Source organism: Ambystoma mexicanum, chromosome 5q (genome assembly GCF_040938575.1).
Source record: "Ambystoma mexicanum isolate Mex_15411 chromosome 5q, UKY_AmexF1_1, whole genome shotgun sequence".
NCBI lineage: Eukaryota > Metazoa > Chordata > Amphibia > Caudata > Ambystomatidae > Ambystoma > Ambystoma mexicanum.
Window position 1 is genome coordinate 1,276,643,040 of NC_090933.1, and position 20,079 is coordinate 1,276,663,118.

The 20,079-nt window shown below is 44.9% G+C and overlaps 1 protein-coding gene across 4 annotated transcripts in view; it reads right to left on the minus strand.

Annotated features, from left to right (window-relative positions):
- PUF60 (poly(U) binding splicing factor 60) overlaps positions 1 to 20,079 on the minus strand; it is a 243,117-nt gene that overhangs the window by 110,487 nt on the left and 112,551 nt on the right. For all 4 annotated transcript variants that reach the window (XM_069621851.1, XM_069621850.1, XM_069621849.1 and 1 more), the window contains exon 6: positions 16,589 to 16,681. In XM_069621851.1, coding sequence (XP_069477952.1) covers positions 16,589 to 16,681 — 93 coding nt within the window. The remainder of the gene's footprint in view (positions 1 to 16,588; positions 16,682 to 20,079) is intronic.

Consider the following 20,079-nt stretch of genomic DNA (forward strand, 5'->3'; position numbering starts at 1 on the left):
GCAAAGTGATGTTTTAGGACCGCTTGTCCCTGTGAATCTGCTTCAGAATGTGCGTCAATGCATTAATGTTGAGTGAACGTATAGATGGAAGTCCATGTAGCAGCTTTGCATATGGCGTCTATAGAGGGACGTTTGCAATGAAAGCTAAGGTAGCCCCTGTACCTCTGGTAGAGTGCGCCCTTGGTGGAAAAGGTAGAACTTTTTGGGATAGGGAATAGCAGAGTTTTATGCATTTGACTATCCATCTGGAGATGGCGCAATTTGATATGGGATCGCCTTCTATACCAAGCACTATGGAACAAAGAGTTGGTCCTTTTTCCTTAGGGGTTTTGTTCACATAGTACAAGACCACCCTCCGTACATCAAGTGTATGGAGGCTTTCTACTGAGGTTGATGGATTCTGAAAGAAGGTGGCAAGTTCTATGGATTGGTTTAAATGTTAAAGGCATTTGTACCGCGCACCGTCACCAACGGAATTGGTCCCCGGCGCTCTGGCGGATCTGTAAGTGATAAAGGGGGGGGGGGGGGAAAATCGGTTAGTAGGGTGAAGAGGGAGTAGGATAGTGAGAGGAGTGGTGTTCTGTTGGCAGCTTCAACTCGGTGTACACCGGGTGCTGAGCTTTGGTGCGGGTATTGGATCAGTGTCAGTCCGCGTGTGCTGTTGCTCCGGCTTATGTGTTGCAGTGTTGTGAAGTGCGTGCGGCTTGTTGTGCGAGAGATGGTTGTGTGAGTTTTTTGAGTGAGATAGGTATGCAGAATTTGAGCTTATATTGGTTAGTGGGTTATAAGACTTTTAGCATGCTAACATTCTCAGTTTCGTCTAAGTGTGGCACTTGTTGGCCTTCGCATGTGGGCATGCCAACATTCACAGACCCTTCTAGGTGCGGCGCAGGCTGGCGTCTAGAAATCTGTCCAGGTGTGGGCATGCTAGCATTCATACATAATCTGGATGCTACTCAGGCTGGTGTTCACAATTCTAAGTGTGGCACCTGCTAGCATTCAAGTTTCATCCAGGCGCGGGCATGCTGTCCTTCAATCAATCCCATCTAAATGCGACGCAGGCCAATTGTCCACAATTCTAAGTGTGGCCTGTGCTAGTCTTCACGTTCAGTCTAGGTGCGGGCATGCCAACACTCAAGCTTCACCCAGGTGCGGGCATGCTAACATTCAAGGTCCCATTCAGATGCGACGCAGGCCAACCCACACAATTTCATCCAAGCGAGGCCGTGCCAACATTCACAATTTTATCTAAATGCGTTTGCCGGTCTGGGTATGGTCCGTCCGGTACGTACGAGTGGGTGAGTCACTTGAGGCTTTCGTCTGGGTCCAAGTATGTGATCAGTCTCTGGAGCCTCCTTTAGTGGCTATTTTCCATGATGTCTTAAACTCTGTCGGGTGGTTGGTTCTTTGGTTCGAGTGTTTGTCCAGTTTGAGAGTGGCTGAGGTCGGAGTTATTTTCACTGTTATAATGTCTGTGCATTCTAGTGCGTCTGTTGTGGTTCCGCTGTAAAGAGCCATGATTTGAGGAGTTTCATGAATGCTAGGTGGTTTGTTGTGTTCCGTATATTCTTAGGTAGGTCGTTCTAGGTTTTGGGACCCTGGTGAGAAAAAGAGGATCCTCAGAGTTTTTTTTCTGTTGTAGGGTTTTGGTTCCAGGCGTATGTCGGTGCTTGACCTTAATGCTCTTGTCGGTTGATGTAGGCGTAGTTTGTCGCTTAGGAATTGTGCGCCTTGTTTGTGTACTGCTCTGTGCGTGATGCACATGAACTTTATTTGCTGTTTTAGTGGTAGCCAGTGTAGTATTTTTAGTGCGGGTGTGATGTGTTCCCTTCTGGGTAGCTTGAGGAGGAGTCTGGCTGCTGCATTTTGTATGCGTTGCAGTTTTTTTTAGAAGTCGTTCGGGCATGCCCAGGTATAGGCTATTGGCATAGTTTACATGGAACTTTGAGATTAATTTACGTGAAAACCTAGTGTGTGTTCGGAGGACAGCCTTGCCCTAGAGTATGATGAAAAATGGGTCTTGTACCGATGAAGCCTGTAGCTACTGACTCATCTTATGGAGGCGATAGCTACCAGGAATGCAGTTTTATAGGTAAGATGCTTTAGGCCGGCCTTGTGCATAGGCTCAAAGGGTGGCCCATGAGCTTGGAGAGCACAACATTGAGATCCCAACCCAGAGGAGGGTTGGAAATGGGGGGGGGGGGGTTGTTAGGGAAGGTATAGCCTCTTAACCCTTCCCATGAATGCCTTAATGACAGGGGCTTTCCACCAGGACACCTTGTTCTGTGAAGTGGTGTGAGCTGATAGGGTCACCAGATGCACCTTTAAGGAACTGAATACTAGGCCGGAGTCTAGCAAGTTAAGCATGTAGTGTAGAATGTTAGCTGGAGAACATTCTAATGGGTTTAGAGATTGTGATGTGCACAATATCACAAATCTTTTCCACTTGTAAAAATAACAGTGCCTGGTGTTGGGTTTTCGAACCTCTGAAGATATCCATAGACCTTTGTGGAAGGTTTAAGTGGCCAAACATTAGAACTTCAGGAGCCCAGCTGCCAAGTTCATTGATCGTGGGTGGAGGGATGCCCCCTTGTGTTGTGCCAACATGTTGTACGGGCACGGGAGCTTGATAGGGTTGCACATAGCCAGTTTGATCAGATGTGGAAACAAAGGCAGTCTCAACCACATAGGAGCAACCAGGATTAGTGTTTGTTCCTGGTGCATCTTGTGTACTATCCAGCTCAGGAGTGGTGTCAGAGGGAAAAGTTTAAGCAAATTTCCTTGACCAGTTCATCCACAGAACGTTCCCCCTTGGACTCTGGCTGGGGAAGCCCAGACGTGAAGTCTGGGCATTGAGCGTTTAGCTTCGTGGCAAACAAGTCTAGTGGGTTGTGACTCCATAGTGAGAATATTCCATCTAGGATATTTGTCGAGTTGACACTTGTGTTCTTCTGGTAGAGGGTGTCTGCCAGAGAATTGAGTTCCCTGGAACACGTTTGGATGTTAGAAACATGTCCTGCTTGAGTGCCCACGTCCATATCTTCTGTGATAGTTTGGACAGACAGAGTATGTGGCTCCCTGCTTGTTCAGACAGAACATGGCTGTGGTGCGGTCTGTGAGGAACTGTACTGTCCGACCCTGGAGAAGTTGCTGAAAAGCCTGAAGAGCTTTGAGGACTGGTAAGAGCTCCAGGAAGTTGATATGTGGACGGGCACTAGCGAGTGTCCACGGTCCATGGGCTGTGTGGTGGAAGTAGTGCGTCCCCCAACCGGCGAGTGAGGCGTCTGTATTGCTTGTGCTGGTTGAGTGCAAAAAGGTTTTCCTTTTAACAGGCTGTCCTTGGACCACCAGAGCCTGAACCAGGGTTAGCGAGAAAAAAAAAAAAAAAAAAACCACTAGATCATCCCACTGTTCGCTTGCCTGACACCACTAATCCACTAACCATTCTTGCATTGATGCATGCGCAGGCCCGCTTTCGGAACTAAATAAATGCAAGAGGCCATCATCCCTAGCAAGCGCATTGTTTTGCATACCGTGATCTGGCGACCGACCTTGTATTGAGGTACCCGCAGCAGCATATTTTGTACCCTCTCGCTTTAGGGGAATGCTAGCTCCTCTTAAGTCCAGGACAGCCCACAGAAATTGTTTTGTTTGGCTGGGGATTAGACTCTATTTCTTCTCATTGATGGAGAAACCCAGATTGAAAAGAAGGTCTATAGTTTTTTGCATATTTAGTCTGCAAAGTTGAGGAGATTCCCTGGTGATCAGCTAGTCGTCCAGATAAGGGTATACTGGGATGGAATTTCAGCACAGATGTGCTGCCCTTCTGCAAGCACCTTGGTCAACACTGTGGGTGTTGAGGCGATGCCGAATGGGAGTACTTTGAACTGGTATTGTAATCCTGCCATCTGGTAACAGGTATTTTCTGTGCGCAGGGTGCATTCAAATATGAAAGTATGCATCTTTCATATCCAATGTCGCCATGTAGTCCTCTCGTTTCAGGAGTGGAATCACCTCCTGAAGCGTGGTCATGCGAAACTTATGCGGTTTGCGGGACGCAAGGTCTTTCTTTGCCACAAGTACGTTGAATAGATATCCTTGTTTACCTGGTTCGCCGGGCCGATTTATTGCGTCTTTCGAGCAGCGACTATTTCCTCCAGCAGTATGGCTGTTTCTTCTGCTGTGTTTCTTCTGTCTTGGTGGGCGGTAAGGTGGTTTCTGAATCAACTCTATGCAGTAGCCGCCTGCCACAGTGGAAAACACCCATTTGTCCGATGTTATCCCCTCCATGCGAGGGTGAATTGATAGATTCGGCCTCCTACTAGACTTGCATGGGAGGGGACCTGAAACAGCCTGTCATTGTTTGGGATTGTCTGTGCCTCTCCCAGGTGAGCGTTCTGCCTCTTTTATTCCCTCTTTGAAACTGGATGAGGAGCCTTGGCCTTGAGACTTGCTCCAAGACAAGGACTGTCCTCCCTGAGAGTAGCCAGAGAAATGTTGACCGCTCTGTCCCAGAAATCTTTTCGAATTTGGGGAACCCAGTTGGGAATAAGGTTGGTTAGTAAGCTGGCTGAGGAACTTAAGAGTGTTGTACTTATTGGCACTCTTTAGGGCGTCCTCTACGGCCTTACCAAATAAGACGCTGTGTTCTACTGGCTTGTTCAGCAGGGTTGCTTTGGTCTCTAGTATAAACCCCGAATGCCTAAGCCGGGCATGCTACTTAATGAGGGTCCCATTGGCTATGATGTGTCCTGCGTTGTTCGTCATATCAAGGTTGTTTAGGATGCCGCTTGAGACTCGTTTGCCTTCTGAAACAGTTTTAAGCAGTTGTGCCTTCAGTGATTCTGGGACGGCCAGTAGTTCAAGCTCGTTCCATTTGTGGCAGCCGTAACTAGCTAACAAGGTTGTATTGTTAGCAATTCTTGCCTGGTACGCTGCAGAGAAAGCTACCTTTCTCCCAAATGTATACATCTTTTTACTCTCCTCGTCTGGCAGGGCTTCTGCTGATGCCAGGGAAGTGCCTGCCCTCTTTCTGGTGGTAGTAACTACGTGAAAATCCGGTTTGAGCTAGCCCCTAGCCCCGGGTGGTCGGTCAGTGGGTGCGGGCCTGAACAACTTTTCTATTCTTGGGTGGCCGGCCTTGTAAAACTAGGTGTTATGAGGGATGGTTGAATAAGTCTGTATTGATTGCAAGAGAGGTATGAATTGTGTGGCTGCCTTCTTGTCCCGCAGGATGTTTTCCACAAAGTCCTTGTCAACTTGTGACTCCTGAGTGTCAATGTTGAAATGTTGCGCTGGATTCAGTAACAATTCGTTACACTGCAGTTGGTTGTCAACTGGCGAGTGTGCAACCAGCTGGTCCCGATGGTCGGGTGACAATGTCGTAATCAGTGTAGTACTGGTCTTGATCCTGATTATAGAGATCCCCCAGAAACCCTGCTTGGTCATAATATAATTGCGATGGGTCTTGATATTGAGAGCTGTCTTGGGGTGCCGAGGCCAGAGTGACTAGAGCATAGGTGCTGGGCTGTCGCCCAAGTGTTATGCAAGATTGTATGTAGTAACCCTGTGGGAGATTACACCAGCTTGGCAATAGATAACCTAACTATTGGTATAGGTCTGTACTACACAAGTTGGAAGAGTGACTGAGCAGCCAGACTTCTCAAGAGGGGTAAATGTGAGCTGTAGAGATGCAACTTAGAGGTTTGCAAATACAAGTATTCAAATAACACTCAAGGATTTCTAGTAAAATAATTTAACAGTTTTAAATAAGCCATCTTTAGAAAGGGGGCAATTGGCAACAATAAAAATACACTGTGTAAGTGCCACAGAAGTGCCTGTTGACTGGAGAGAAAGCTGTCTGAACGCGGTCTACACATTGCTTCATTTGTTTGGATCAGCTGCTGTGGTACAAACCTCATAGCAAAGAGATTCAGAGACTATACTCAGTATATTGAGGCACAATAGTGCCGTTTTAGACCTTAATATGTGCTATTTTTTCCCTTTTTTTTTTAAATCTGTCATTTTCAAACGAGCAAATGCAAGATGTTACAGCATAAATTCAAATAGTACCAGTGAAAAACTGTATATCCTAACACACAACTATTAATATCAACCATGCCCCAAAAATGTTCATAAAATTACTCGAGTACATATTCAGCAGGGCAATAATTACCAACCCTTATAACATCAAACTAACTACAAAAAAGATTGTCCACACTTCCAAAAATGTAGACAAAAAAATAAATAAAGCAAACAACAAAAACTATCTATCCTTGCGATTACCTGAACATTTAGACTAACGAGTCACTCAATCTGATGTTCCATTGCCATACAAATCATTAAAGGGCTTCAACAAAGTCCAATCTTCCTCTTTCTTTGAAACACGACTAATTCTAAACCAGATAATCATCAATAAATCATTAATCCAACTCCCAACTTGCGGCTTCTTCCAGGTTTTCCATACTTTCAAGATCTGTTTTGCTGCTATCACAAGAATTCTATCTATCCAACTTCATACATTCGAGCCGTTCAACAAGGCCCATTATTTGCTAACATTAGCACCTGTAATGGCCTTCATGGAAATTCGATAGATAATATATCTACTCTGTCCAGCACCTCACACCAGAAGGCTACAACTCTGGGACAATACCATAGCATAATAAGTAACGTCCCCTTTTCTTTCCTACATCCCCATCATGTATCATCAGCTACCAACCCTACGTTGCACATACGCTCAGGTGTCCAGTATAATTGACCTAAAAATGTTCAATGAATAAGCCGTAGTTTGAGGTCCAGTCTACTGTGTCTAACCTGCCACATGTGCCTCCAAATCTCATCAGTGATAGTACAACCTAAGTCTATTTCCCACTTCCGTTTCAAGTTACTGCATGATTCCAGCACAGAATTAATCTCCGGCATGAGCTTCATTCAGGTATGTAGAGAGACTCCATGTGGCGATAAGCAAAATATGGTCCATCCTGCCGGTTCTCTCTCCATTGGTGCAGATAACATTGAAAATTAGTGGCAAGAGGCACTCATTCCCTAAACCTATTTTTTTCCCTTCTATCTAAATGGAACAAATCTTGAAGTTCTTCAAAAGACATTTGTCCATCACACATTAAATCCCCTACTGACAAGACTCCCTTTGAAATCAAGCTCCGACAGTAGTCTTATTTCCAAGCTGCAGCGCAGGATTATGCCAAATAGACTATTTGTGATTTAAAAACAAATTCCCATTACAATTAACCACTATGTCATTATGTTTTTGGTCACTTTGATAGATGGTAGTTTAACAGCCCCTTTAGGAAGCCTTTCCATCAAAAATATAGTACCCAATTGAAACTGCAAAGCATTTCTCTTAATTACCAACCAAATTGGTTCCTGTACTGTCTCCGCTGTCTCATATAGGGCCCCTTTCTTTAGGACAAATCCGCTGTCAGAATTCTCCGGGTTCGGATATCCAAAACCCCCCATATTTAGTATCTCGCAACAAGATAAACTTTGGAATCTTCTGAGCCTTTTTCTCCCCCTCAGAGAAAAGTCTTGGAAAACCCAATCAATTTCCTTAATTTCTTTGAGAAATTGAGGGCTAATGATTGCATTATATATAAAACATTTGGTAAAAGTGAAATTTTTACCATATTAATCTTTGCCCAGATTCCTAAATCCAACCTTGCCTATTTCCTAATAGCTCTCCTGAGATTTTCTACTAATTTAGTGACATTAAATGTAACCATCTTTCGTATATCTTTGATAAGAAAGATCACCAGACACCCTGGAGCCAGAGGCGGCCTTCACTCGTGAATCGCACCAAAGGCAAAGCGAACAAAGGGACCAAACCTGGTTTGGCGCGCAGAGGAACTCTCAAGAAGGACCTTTCCACAAAGAAATGGCGAAAACCGGGCCATTTTGACAAAAATGGCTACGTTGGGTGTTTTACTGCAGCTGCCCGCGGTAAATGCACACCACGGTAGTTAAACTTAAACCACTCCCACCAGCCACTCATCGAGGAAAGGGTAACCTAAAAATGTTACATGAGAAGCTAAACAATGGGGATACTAGGTAACCCTTCCAGCACCATATTGTATGATAGTGTATGCTGTGTCTATAAAGTTACATATGTAAGTAAAGTCAATTTCACTTTACTGCTCTGGGAAACCATAGTTTATCCCAGAGAAGGTATTTAAACCTTGGGAAATCAGAAAGACTTCCCTTGGTCACTGCACTGAAGGTGCTGTGTGACAATGTAAAAGATGATGCCTATGGAGTTTGTCAGACTCCCCACTCGTGTATTTTAATGTGATTTTGTACACTTTCTTTTGGTTGTGAACAAGGCTCTCACTACTTCCAGGTTAAAAAAAAATCAAGTCCTCAAAATCCAGCAAAGTTGCTGGGGGTCGCTAAGGTGGAGGGAATTAGCACATTTCTGAGAATTCTCCTTAACACCCCATTAAAGCAGGTCGCCACTTCGCAAGTTGGTAAGCCTATGCTGATGGCGTTCCTTGTGCGAGGATTGATTTGTAGAAGTCCGGTGGGCAGGGATTCATGGGTGACCATGCTTTCTTGCTGTGTTGGAGTTTGTGTTGTGGCTCAGTGTTGGGTCATGTTGGTTGAATGTTATGGTTGGTCTGTTTTGTATGATTTGTCAGATGTCACCGATTTTGTTCTTGAAGTGGTCTGCCAGGTCGTTGCAAAGTTTCACTGAGGGGTTGGGGTGTTGTCGCAGCCTAGTGGGTTTCTCATTTCTTTAATGATGATGAACATTTCTTTTTGTGTGTTGGTGGCATTGGCGAGACTGTCGTCATCATAATGCCTTCTCTTTGCCTTTTGGATTTTCTTCTTGTATGCTCGGATTTGTTTCTGGAACAGTATTTTTTTGTCCAGGTTGTATTCTTGGTGCTTAGTAGTGTGAACCATTTTGCCATTGCCCTTTTTTTTTGGATGGGGTGAAAGGTTTTTCCAGGGCGATCTTTTTCACTTGCATCATCGATTCATTTGTGTAGTAGCTCGGCTTTCCCGTCTAGGTCAACCAACTCTATTTCTGTAATTGAGGGTTTGGTGGTCTCCAGTTGTTCAAACAGGTTGCTTGCTTTGACGGTTTTCCAGTTTCTTTTTGTGGTGGTTGTGAGTTTGGGGGCTTGGATGCAGAGTAGAGTTGGTAGTCTGATGACGAATGGGATGAGGAGATCGTCACTCCACAGTACTTGTATTGGTATTGGTGGTGGCGTGGTAATACGTTTTTCCTTGGCGAAGATTGCGTCGAGGGTGTGTCCTGCCGAGTGTTTTGCCCCTTTGACCAGTCGTAGTTTTATGGTTGTAACTTGTCCAATCAGTGACTTTTGGGAGTTGGCGTGACTTGCTTCAAACCAGATGTTGAAGTCCCCCAGGATTATTAGATGTTTGTGCTTGATGGCTATGTTGGTGATGGCTTCTATGAAGTTATCGACAAATGTTGCATCGTATGGCAGTGGTCTGTAAACCAGGATGAATGTGATGTTAGTTTTTGGGTTCGCCGATAGGTGTATAACCATGGTTTCGCAGTTGGAGAGGTTCGTTATTTTTAATTTTAGGTGTCCTTTGAATGATAACGCAAGGCAGCCCCTTTTTTTATTTTTCCTGTTTATTTGAAGGCATTTGAAGTTGGTTGGGAGGCTGTACGGCAGAATTGCACGCAGTACCCTCTGGGACCGCCACATACAATTAGGACTACAGGTGTATGCCAAACCAATCTTTGGTAGAAGTCTGTACCACACAGTTGTTGGTAGCGAGCTTAGCAGCCAGGCATATCCCCGGAGTGAATGTGAGGAGTACCAGATGTTACACAGAAGTCTTTCAATCACAGTGGTTCAAGTAGACACTTCTACTCAAGGTTTCTTGGTAAAACACTCACTAGAAGGAGGCAACTTAATATACACAAACACACTTCAGTACTGAACCAATATGTTTGAGTAAACTAGGCTCCCCTGAAATAGGAGCCAAATGGCATTTCAGTTACTTTCAACGGGAGTAAAAGGCACAAGTTAGCAGAAATAGATCAAATATACTTTCTTAGGCAGTGTAAATTGTTTCAGTTCACTAGAGGACTCAATTCAGTTCAATAGGCCAAGGCCAAAGTCAATGGACCAGTGCCTTCGATAGGAAAGAGCAGTTCTTGTAGTAAACGGTAAAGTCTTTGCAAAAGTTCTCAGAAGTAGTTTTGTATTTGTATTTTGTTTATTTGTATAGCGCATCAAGCCCTCAGACATTTGGGCTAATTTCTTACATAGACATGTTACAAAGGTTACAATGACAAGAATAAGGATACACAAATTACAGAAATATACATTTGAAAAGGATATAATTTACAGTATTTGCAAGCGAGATTACCAATTACAGTGAGGTTTCTAGCATATCTACAAGTCTGGGACTACCGAGGTAGGTGTCATAAAGCAGAGATTATCTAGGATTCTTGTGCGAGGAGCCACATTTTAACATTTCTCCTGAACGGGTGGTAGGCATGTTCAGATCTTAATGGAAGAGGTTGAGTGTTCCATAATTTAACTGCTAGGACAGGGATGCTACTACCTCCTGCCTTTTGCAGCATGAAGCTAGGGATTTTGAGGCAATGAGCCAGCGCTGACCTCATCCGGCTATCTGAAGTATTTTGGGGGAATTTCTTAGTCAAGTAACTTGGTGCTAAATTAGCGAGGCATTTGTGGGTTAGAGGGTTTTAAAGGCAATCCTTTGCTTGACCGAAAGCCAATTCAGGTTACGTCTTACATCAGATTTATGCTGTGATCGAGGGATATTCAGAGCTGCCATAATAGCGTTGCTTTGAAGAACTTGCATCTTTTTCAAGCTCTGTTGGCTAGTTTCAAGGTAAAGTGTATTACAGTAGTATAGTTTGGAGAGTAATAGAGCTCTAGCTATTGAAATGCAGTTGGATGAGGAGAGAAGCGCTCTGCAGGTCGTAATTAACTTGCAGGTATATGCTGTTGAGGCGACCAACGCATTAACCTTGCTAGGTTTAGGCATGAGTCGATGTAGATGCCAAGAGTTTACACATCCTTAGAAAACTTGATGGCATTTCCGTCAATATTAAAAGGAGTCGAATTGTTGGTCTAGTCTGTTTAGTTTGAGCTTGGAGCCTAGGAGAAGCTTAGTCTTCTCGTCATTTAGGCAAAGACCCTATTCGGCCATCCAGGCGTGGATGATGCTGTAGATGTCATTTAGTACTTCGGCATCAGTGTCATAGTTACCAGTGACGGTTATGAATATCTGGGTGTCATCTTCATAATTAGTGTAAGTGACACCCAGATAGTCGAGGTCATCGAACAACGGCTTAGTGAAAACATTGTATAGGGTGGGAGACACACAGGAACCTTGGGGAACACAGCACATGACGAGTTTGCACGAAAAAGAATCATATGTTGGGTCACAAGCTTATTAGTTGGGAAAGTTTCACGACATTTCACCGCAAGAGGTAAGTTCTCTCTATCTGGTTGACACAGAAAATTACTAAAAACCTGGGTCTTCAACACCAGAGACTAAAACCGAATCAGTAAGACAAATGACTCAACAGGAAAGGACATTTACAAGGCCCTAGAACCGACAGAAGTACTCTGAGCACCAATAGGGCTGACGCTGGACACAGGGGTCCACCTGCGAGACCCAGGGAGACGGAGGCAACAACCCCAGCCAATCCTTACCATCCCCCACCGCCCGTACAGCTACAACTAAGTACCACGGGGTTGTGGAACGGGCGAGATACCACCAATCGCCACACAATCTGAAGTATGGAGACTAGCAGGTGCGCTGGTCATGTGGGTGGGGGTGAGGAGCATGCAAAGTTATTGAGGGAGCGGTGCGAGGGGACAGCTAAATGCTCAAGGGGCCTCAAATGCAAAACGGGCACGTACCTTCTGGAGGCACAGGGTGCGCAAGCACCCGGTCGTGTATGATTACACGAGCCCAACTGGTCAATCCAGGGTACAGATACCAACTAACCAATACCACTAACAATTTCCTTCTCTGCATAACCTCTCAAACTCCAAACCAAACAACCACAAACCTCCAGCACAACAAACCGCACGAACTTCACTACACTGCAACAACAAAACAAAAAACACACAGACTCGCACATCAGCACACGACAACTACCGGCGCATACACCCCAGGCCCAGCCGATGGAACCACCAGGCTGAGGCTGCCAACAGCACATCACTGCAATCTTGCACTTTTCCGGCCTTCACCCACTAACCCACCTCTCCCTCCCTCAGAGCCGCCAGGGGACCACTCCGGGGGTGATATTGTTAAAGGACATTTGTACCACGCACTAACAGTACCTTAATATAAAGAACAAAATGCAGCTGAAGACGTTGGTTCCTGGCAGTTGCTGCAGATCTCACTGTTCCTGAGCCTCAGTCATGGGGACAAGAGGGACGACGTCGGGGGACTCCTGCACTGCACGGGATCGTCGGAAAATGCTGACAAGATGGAGTCGCTTCAGTTCCAGTAGCTGTAATTAAAGCACACAAGCTGGTGTCCCTCTCCCCGATACTAACCAGCTTTGAGAATGGTATCCAGGTGGTTTACGAGTTGATTGGTCCCACCAACTCAAAGGAAGAAGTCTTCCTTGAAGGGGCTTCTCTGTCGAGATGAACCTGGCAATTCGGACCTGCAGCAGGGCTTCACCGGGAAAACCAACGGTCCAGGAGTTGCAGCAGCCGTCCTCTTCCAAGCTCTTCTTCAGTTCCTTCGTTCCAGTGGTCGACTCTGCTTTACAGTCCAAGAGACTCGCCTTTTAAACAGTTCTCTACCTTTCATTCCAGCCTAGCTGTCACTCACCCAGCAGGGTGGCTGTCCTTGACGGACAGTCAGCCAGCCAGCCAGCCAATCACACCAGAGTGCATTTGGGTCTCCTAGGAGACTAAGCACAGGGAGTTTTGGGCACCTCCCTCATTTCCTGCCCACCCCAGACACTCAGACGCCAGAGGCGGTCTTCGGTCCTGAAGCCCGCCAAAGGCATACGAACAAAGGGACCAAGTCTGCTTTGGCGCGCAGAGACACACTAAAAGGACCTTTCCAAAAAGAAACTGCGAAAAAAAGACGACCGGGACCTGTTTAAACAAAGGGGCTTAAGGTGCCATCTTGAAAAACATGGCTCCCGTGATTTTTAGCTACCAGTGTTCGCGGTCGGGAAAAATCATGGTAGTTCGTTGTAAAACCACTGCAACCAGCCTTTTCAATAGGAAAGGGTAGCATTCGACTGCAACATGAGTATTTAGACACCATTGTAAGATGGTGTGTGCTGGGTCTAGGAATTTGGAAAGACTAGTAAAGTCAATTTCACTTTACATTCTCTGGGAAACAGTAGTTTATCCAAGAGAAGGTATTTAAACCTTTGGGAAGTCTAAAAGACATCCCTGTGTCACTGCACTGAAGGTGCTGTCTAACACATGAAAAGAAACTCCATAATCGAAGAAAACAAGCGAAAAACACATCAAAATACATGAGTGGGAAAAAAGGCTCACACTCTTTCCAGGTAAAAGAAATCAAGTCCTCAAAATCCAGCAAAGTTGCTGGGGGTCTCTAAGGTGAAGAGAATTAGCACATTTATGAGATTTCTCCTTAACAGAGGCAGCTTTGGAGCGTGATTTTGTAGTTGTCGTCCAGCCATGTTTCTGTTATGAATAGGATGACAATGCCGTTGTCATGGAGAAGGTCAAAGATCTGAGTGTTTTGACATGGATGTTGCGTTTATTAGATTGCAGTGGAGTTTAGAGATGTGGTTTAGTTTGTGCTTTATTGTTGGGGTCGCCTTCTTATCGGTGTCGGGGTTTCCTTCCAGGTCCATCTCTAGTTGAGGTGTTGGTACAGGTGCGTGTCATCGAAAAGTTCTAGGTTCCGTCTTGGGTTTTTGTTCATCAGGTTCTTCCAAGAACCGTGGTTGTCGAGTGGAAGTTAGTCTTGATTTGGTGATGTATGGTGTTATTGCGCCGACTGTTTTTTTGTTATTTCTAGCATTGTCCGTTCTTCTGCATGGTTGTGTTTGGTTGTCTGCTGTTGCTTATTCTCGCGTTGGATTGGTTCGTTCTGGTGACTGGTTGTTTCCGAGGTATGGGGTTAAGTAGAGGGATATGCGTCTTCTCTCGGTGTTGGTTAGGTTGTCGTTCCCTTTTGTGGGAGTGTGTTCTGCAGTCGCGAGTCTTTGTTGATGATCCAATGTGTGTGTTCTTTCTGCTCTTTTTCTTTCCCGCGGTACAGGTCGCTTGTGCTGCATTTTGAGGTTGAGTGTTCTGGTCTTTATTTGCCTTGATCCGGTTGTCTTGCGGTGTAGTACTCGGGTGTATGGAATTGTCCGCTACAGGTTTGGGGTCAGATGGTATTGCTGACTCGTTCAGTCACTGTTTGCGTAAGGTAGGGGAGGTTTGTTAGGATTACATTGTTGGGTTAATGTTGGCTGTCCTTAATATGAGTCTCCCTGTACGAGGTGCACTGCAGTGAGCCAACTATGTGGGGTTAGAAAGGATAGCTAGTAACTACAGAGTTGTCCTAACGGGCGCAACTAACAATCACTGTGGAATCTAATGAAGCGTACGCCCCTCATCACAGTATCACTTCACAATAATCAGCCAATGATCGCGGTCTCACTCCACAGGTGCGAGTTGGTCGGTCACATATGAGAGTCTTCTATGGTGGGGAGAGACCTGCAATCAACAATGCAATTTGAAATAGGGCATCACTAGATTTGGGCGTCCCGTGTAGTGGCGGAGAGGCCTATGCACGACAGATCAAGCGGGTGCAGCGCTAGATACAGCTAGGTCTGAGACACAAGTGAACCAATGAGTAAAAAGCCAAACAGTCAGATGCGAGAGTCCTGCACAGTGGGAGAGGGGCCCACGTCCAACAGGTTCAGTGGGTGTGTGTGGTAGACAAAGCTAAGTTTGAGACATGGGTGACCAAATTATCACATTCCCAGACGCAGCCAGATTTGGGAGTCCTGTATAGTGGGAGAGAGGCCTATGCATAACAGGTGAAAAAGGTTACAATCCTAAACACAGCTGGATTTGGGAGCCCCGCAGTGGGAGAGATGCCTACCCCTAACAGGTGAAAGGTTACAACCCTAAACACAGGTGACAAAGATTACAATCCTAACAGAGCTAGATTTGAGAGTCCTCTATAGTGGGAGAGAGGCCTACGCCTAACAGGTCAAATGGGTGTTGTAGTAAACTATGATTGATAGTGTGAGGTTGAAGAAGGGGGAAGGTGTTATTTATTACTAAGGTGTTTTAGATAGATTTGATAAGTGGTTAGACTTCCAGTGTAGAGTTATTGCTTTACTCCCCAGCTGGGCCACTCTTAGCTTACTGGTCCTTTGGTCGTTGCTGGTTGACAGCTGGCTACTGGCTTCCCCTGAAGACACCTGCTGACATTATCTGGAGCCGCCTTTGTTTGAGCCGCCCTTTGCCTTGAGGCCCTTAGCCGAAGGGGCTGCCCTGGAAAGGCCAGTTAAGATCAGCAGCCACCATCAGTGGAGGAGGGTGGGTACACCAACCATGAAATGGATGCCGGCGAGGGATGGAGAGAGGAAAACGGCGCTAGAGCGCTGCACTAAAATTAAATTCAGGTGGAAAAAGCACAATAGGCCACAGGAGGGACGGATATGGTGAGATGGCAATCTGTCACAATGTCCAAGCCTAACCCATCATAAGAAACCGAATCTTGTGCCGGGGAAGACGAGGGAACACTGTATTGACAACTACAGCCAGCAGCAAAGCCTTTTTGCTCCTCTGGAGCTAACCCTCTGCTTGGGAATCCCGAAAACGTGAATCTTTCTTATCCAAGGTCTCTGCGCCGCTCCTGTACTGGTGTGTCATTGCGAGAGCCTTTGGTGGTCATTAAACAGCAACCACTACTGGTCTGGTCTCACTTGGCCTCATTAAACTTGCTGGCCTAGGGAAGAATACTGTAAATATTTGTTGCTGCATTTTCACTTCTAGGAAGGACTATTAAACTCCAATGAACACTTCTTGATACTGGATTTTTACTTACAGGTAAGTAACATTGTAAAACAAAAAGGTGCCATAATACATCAGGTAAGTGTAGTGATTTCTCCCTTTGCCTTCACTTATATAAACCCTATATTTTATAAAAACATTGCATTAGATATACTCTCATTTGGTATAAATGAGTTGTGTACTGTACTCCATGTCTTCCCGACTCACGCGGCCCAGAGTTGGACCTGGGCTGCTCTGCCACGACTACCGCTTGACGAGCATAGTAAGCTTGAAGGAATGACTAGCAGTACCAATGTCAGGAAGATACACACCAACCACAGGTAAATTTACCTTAAGCCCCAACACCATGCTTCCCTCTTCAGGAGGTGGCCTTGATTTCTTAGACAATGCTAGACAGTGAGCGATTTAATCCATTTTGCTACGTTTTAAAAGGAAATCCTACTACCATGGACACAGGGATGAAATAAATTATACTAGCAGTGGCTATGGAGTGATATTCAAGTGCAAAAATATTAAAATACCTCAAAGGCATAATTGGTAAAACTTTGCATCTTTGTGTAGATTGAATGAAATGAGAAATACTTTACTTTTATGTTCCTTCCGCCTAACATAACAGAGTTCATCTGCTCCAAGGCCAGCTGAGCGGCTTCTGGGACTTCATATTCCACAAAAGCAAACCCCTGTGAAAAAAAATTAACAAGAATTAACAGAATAAATGAAAAACACCCCTGGGGAAGACTGAGCTCATGCACTTTGCACCAATATACCCGCTTTGGAAAGAGTGGGGGTTCAAGCAAATCCCATTGGTTATCTTTGGGTGAGATTTGTGCAAGCAAAGCACTGCACTTCTACTGTCAACATTTCTTAAGAGCACCTCGATTCCTGGCGAAGGCAAAACCGTAGCATGGCACAAAGGTGCAGGTTAAGCCAAACCAGTCTATTTGTGCCTGCTCCAGTGAATATGTTCAATTTCCTTTGTCTATGCCTGGTTCTGAAAAAATGTTCTACCGCTAAAGGAGATACATCACAAGCCTAGAGAATGAAGTTGGACATTAAAGTGGAGAGTAAATGATCCCTCCACTTTTCAAAATGTTCTTGGTATTGTTAAAGCATGACGAGGACACCACTGTCCTTCCGTCATTGCACTCATCAATAATAGGGAAGGGGGCAAACCAAAATGTAGGACAGACTAAACGGAGAAAGGTTCCAGTTCTTAAAGGTTATGGAAAATAGTTACATTTTGGAAGGACATAAGTCTATTGTTATCACAGATCAAGGGCGCCTGATAACCTGGGGTTAAGGCAAGGAAACAATATGCATCACATAGGCTGGTTTACATAATGACAGTTGGCAAACAGACTTTTCCTCGCCAGATTTACTGACTTTTTCATAGTTCTTTCAGTTGCGGTTACCAATATAATACTACCCAGTACCTCACCACCATTTCCTTCGGCACTCATGGGTCGAGGATTCCGAGAACTATTCCCTTGATAGTCAGGGTCCCGTGCCTTGCATGTAGAACGACAGACAGAGGGAGACAGAGAAAGAAAGAGAAAAGGAAGATGCTGCTGGTTCCTCACAACAGTAGCATATATACCCAGCATGCCGGGCAGTGTCAAGAAAGATCTGCTCTCAAAATCCAGTTTCTAATTGAAATCAGGGTGAGGAAATTCTCACTTGGGGCCAAAACGGCAGTGAACAGGCTGAAAAACGATGGATTCCACCTTTACTTCACTGAAATTATTTAGCTAAAACTACTTCACATTGTTTTTTAGTCTTGTTCCTAGAAACAAGGAGTGAACAAAAATGAACAGATTGTATTGCGAATTTAAGGAGTCTACACTGAAAGATGACACCTTATAATGTTAAAAAGCACAAAGTAAACATGGGCCACAGCAGTGCAAGCTCCCCCACACTGCGCCCCGCTAGCACACCTGCTTTGGGACAGTCCCATCAGGTAGGATGGGAAAGGGCAAGCTGCCCCCAACATTCACCCTATGCCCTGTCTGCTATAAAGAGCAACTACAACAGGAATTAATTACACAAGTCAGGAAATAAAACCTGCACAGAATGCAGACTGTACAGGATCCACTACCCAATCACCATTCAGATTATCTGGTCAATGTTTAACATCAGCAGTGGCTTCTAAGCAGCTGGGGACAGGGATTTTCCAAACTTGCATGCAATTCTAGGAAATGGTTGGTACCTATATCCGCCAACCGTTAAATAAATCCCTTCGCACCCATCGCTGTAAACTTGAAATTAATAATTCACAAATGCCGAAAGGACACCAGCTTCTGTAGCCATAAGGTTTGGTTTAGATTCAGCTACTGACTGAAGATCAGTGATTTGGGGGAAGTGATGCATATATGGATTGAGGTAAACAGACCCATCCAGCGTCCAATTCACTTACAACTCATCTAAGATCCAGGTCCACATTAAGGGGCATATATCTATTAATATAAATCACAATATTACCAAGTTATAGATGGCTCAAATTTGCACTGAAAATTAAATTGTTACTTTCGATTTTGAATTATACATATATACCGAAACAAATAGAAACACTATTTTAACTAGTTTTGCAGCTGGATATCTGCTAATGACCGTGCCACCTAGTGGTTAGTGGAAAGAAAAAGTGAAAAATAACTCCATGTCTGTAGGACATGCCTGACATCAAACAATGCCCCTGGAGTCGGCCAGATTCTCACATCTTTGCCAAGCCATTTTAGTGATAGAAGATGGAGTCGAGGGGGGACCATGAATGCAGGTACTCTCCTAACCTACCACATCACCCTCTGACACCATCCCTGGTCACTCCCCGGCCATATGTGAGAATGTGTTAGGACAGTGTTGAGTGTGCAATATTTACTGCAGCAGAAATGTGCGCACATAATTGTCGGAAATTGGTTCCTCCCCTGCTCCTTTTTAGTGTCGTTTTAGGCACTGCTTGCCCATCAGACAACAGCATATGTGGCTGTAAGCTACATCTTATTAGGCCACCTTAAATATGGCTTTCGTGTTCGGTCTCACGAAACAAATATTTGACATGCATTTCTGGCTTCCACATTAAGCTTTCTTAGTCATATTCTCTTCTTAGTCATTGTGTTCAGAACATCACAGAACTTACCTGCTTAAGAGGAAAGTTTAGTGCAGCCCTAAAGGACACGATGATGGTGGCATGACCATCTGGGAAATTATTCCAGGGATTTTGTGTCTCAGTTAAACTTAGTTCTGGCGTTTGTAAAGTAATTTAGAGGGCAGGACTGGGATGCATGGAGTGCAATGATCTTGGGGGAGTAGTATTTCTCTGGAGGATCTATTAAGATGTTTGTTAGCAAGACATAGGATGTTAACGGAGACACTCTTGCCAGCACAGTACACAGCGTATGCTCTTCAGAAGGTTGGAAACTGAATTCATTCTACCTAGGCACACCATGACACTCACCAGGGGGTGTGATCAGATTTCCCCATGGTGCTAGAAGTTGATGTCTAGCAGAGCTTGATTTCTTCAGTAGAACGTGGGGGCTTTTTTCAAGTGACTGGGTTTTTAGTTTGATGGGAGTCATGTTTGAGATTTCATCTATCCATTTCTAACCTAATTCAAGCAGTTATGTAAATGCGTTGTATAATGTATATGTTGAAATGAAGCTGGAATCTTGTGGTACTTCATTTTTCACTACAAAGTGCTGGAAAATAAACTACCTTTTGCCAGGAAGGAATTGAAACATTGAAGTGCAAAGAGGGGTGGACAAGATATTGCCTACATGTTTGATGCCATGGACCAGTATGGTATATTCCATGATGTAAACAGATGAGGTCTGGCATGAGTATGCTGAAGAAGCCAGGCCAGTCTAGGTCATCCCATACAGAGAACAATTTCAGTGCAGTGTTTGTGTGGTGGTCTAGCTGGTTAGATGCTGGCAATGAGGATAATTGAGGCATTTGCCGATGGCGATAAAAGGGGTGGCAGGGATGTAGTAGGGTGGCAGTGCATTCAAGGCCGAATGCACCCATTGCTTGAAAGTTAGTTTTGTTTACAGGTCATCTTGTAGAGTTGAATGCATAGAGTATTTCG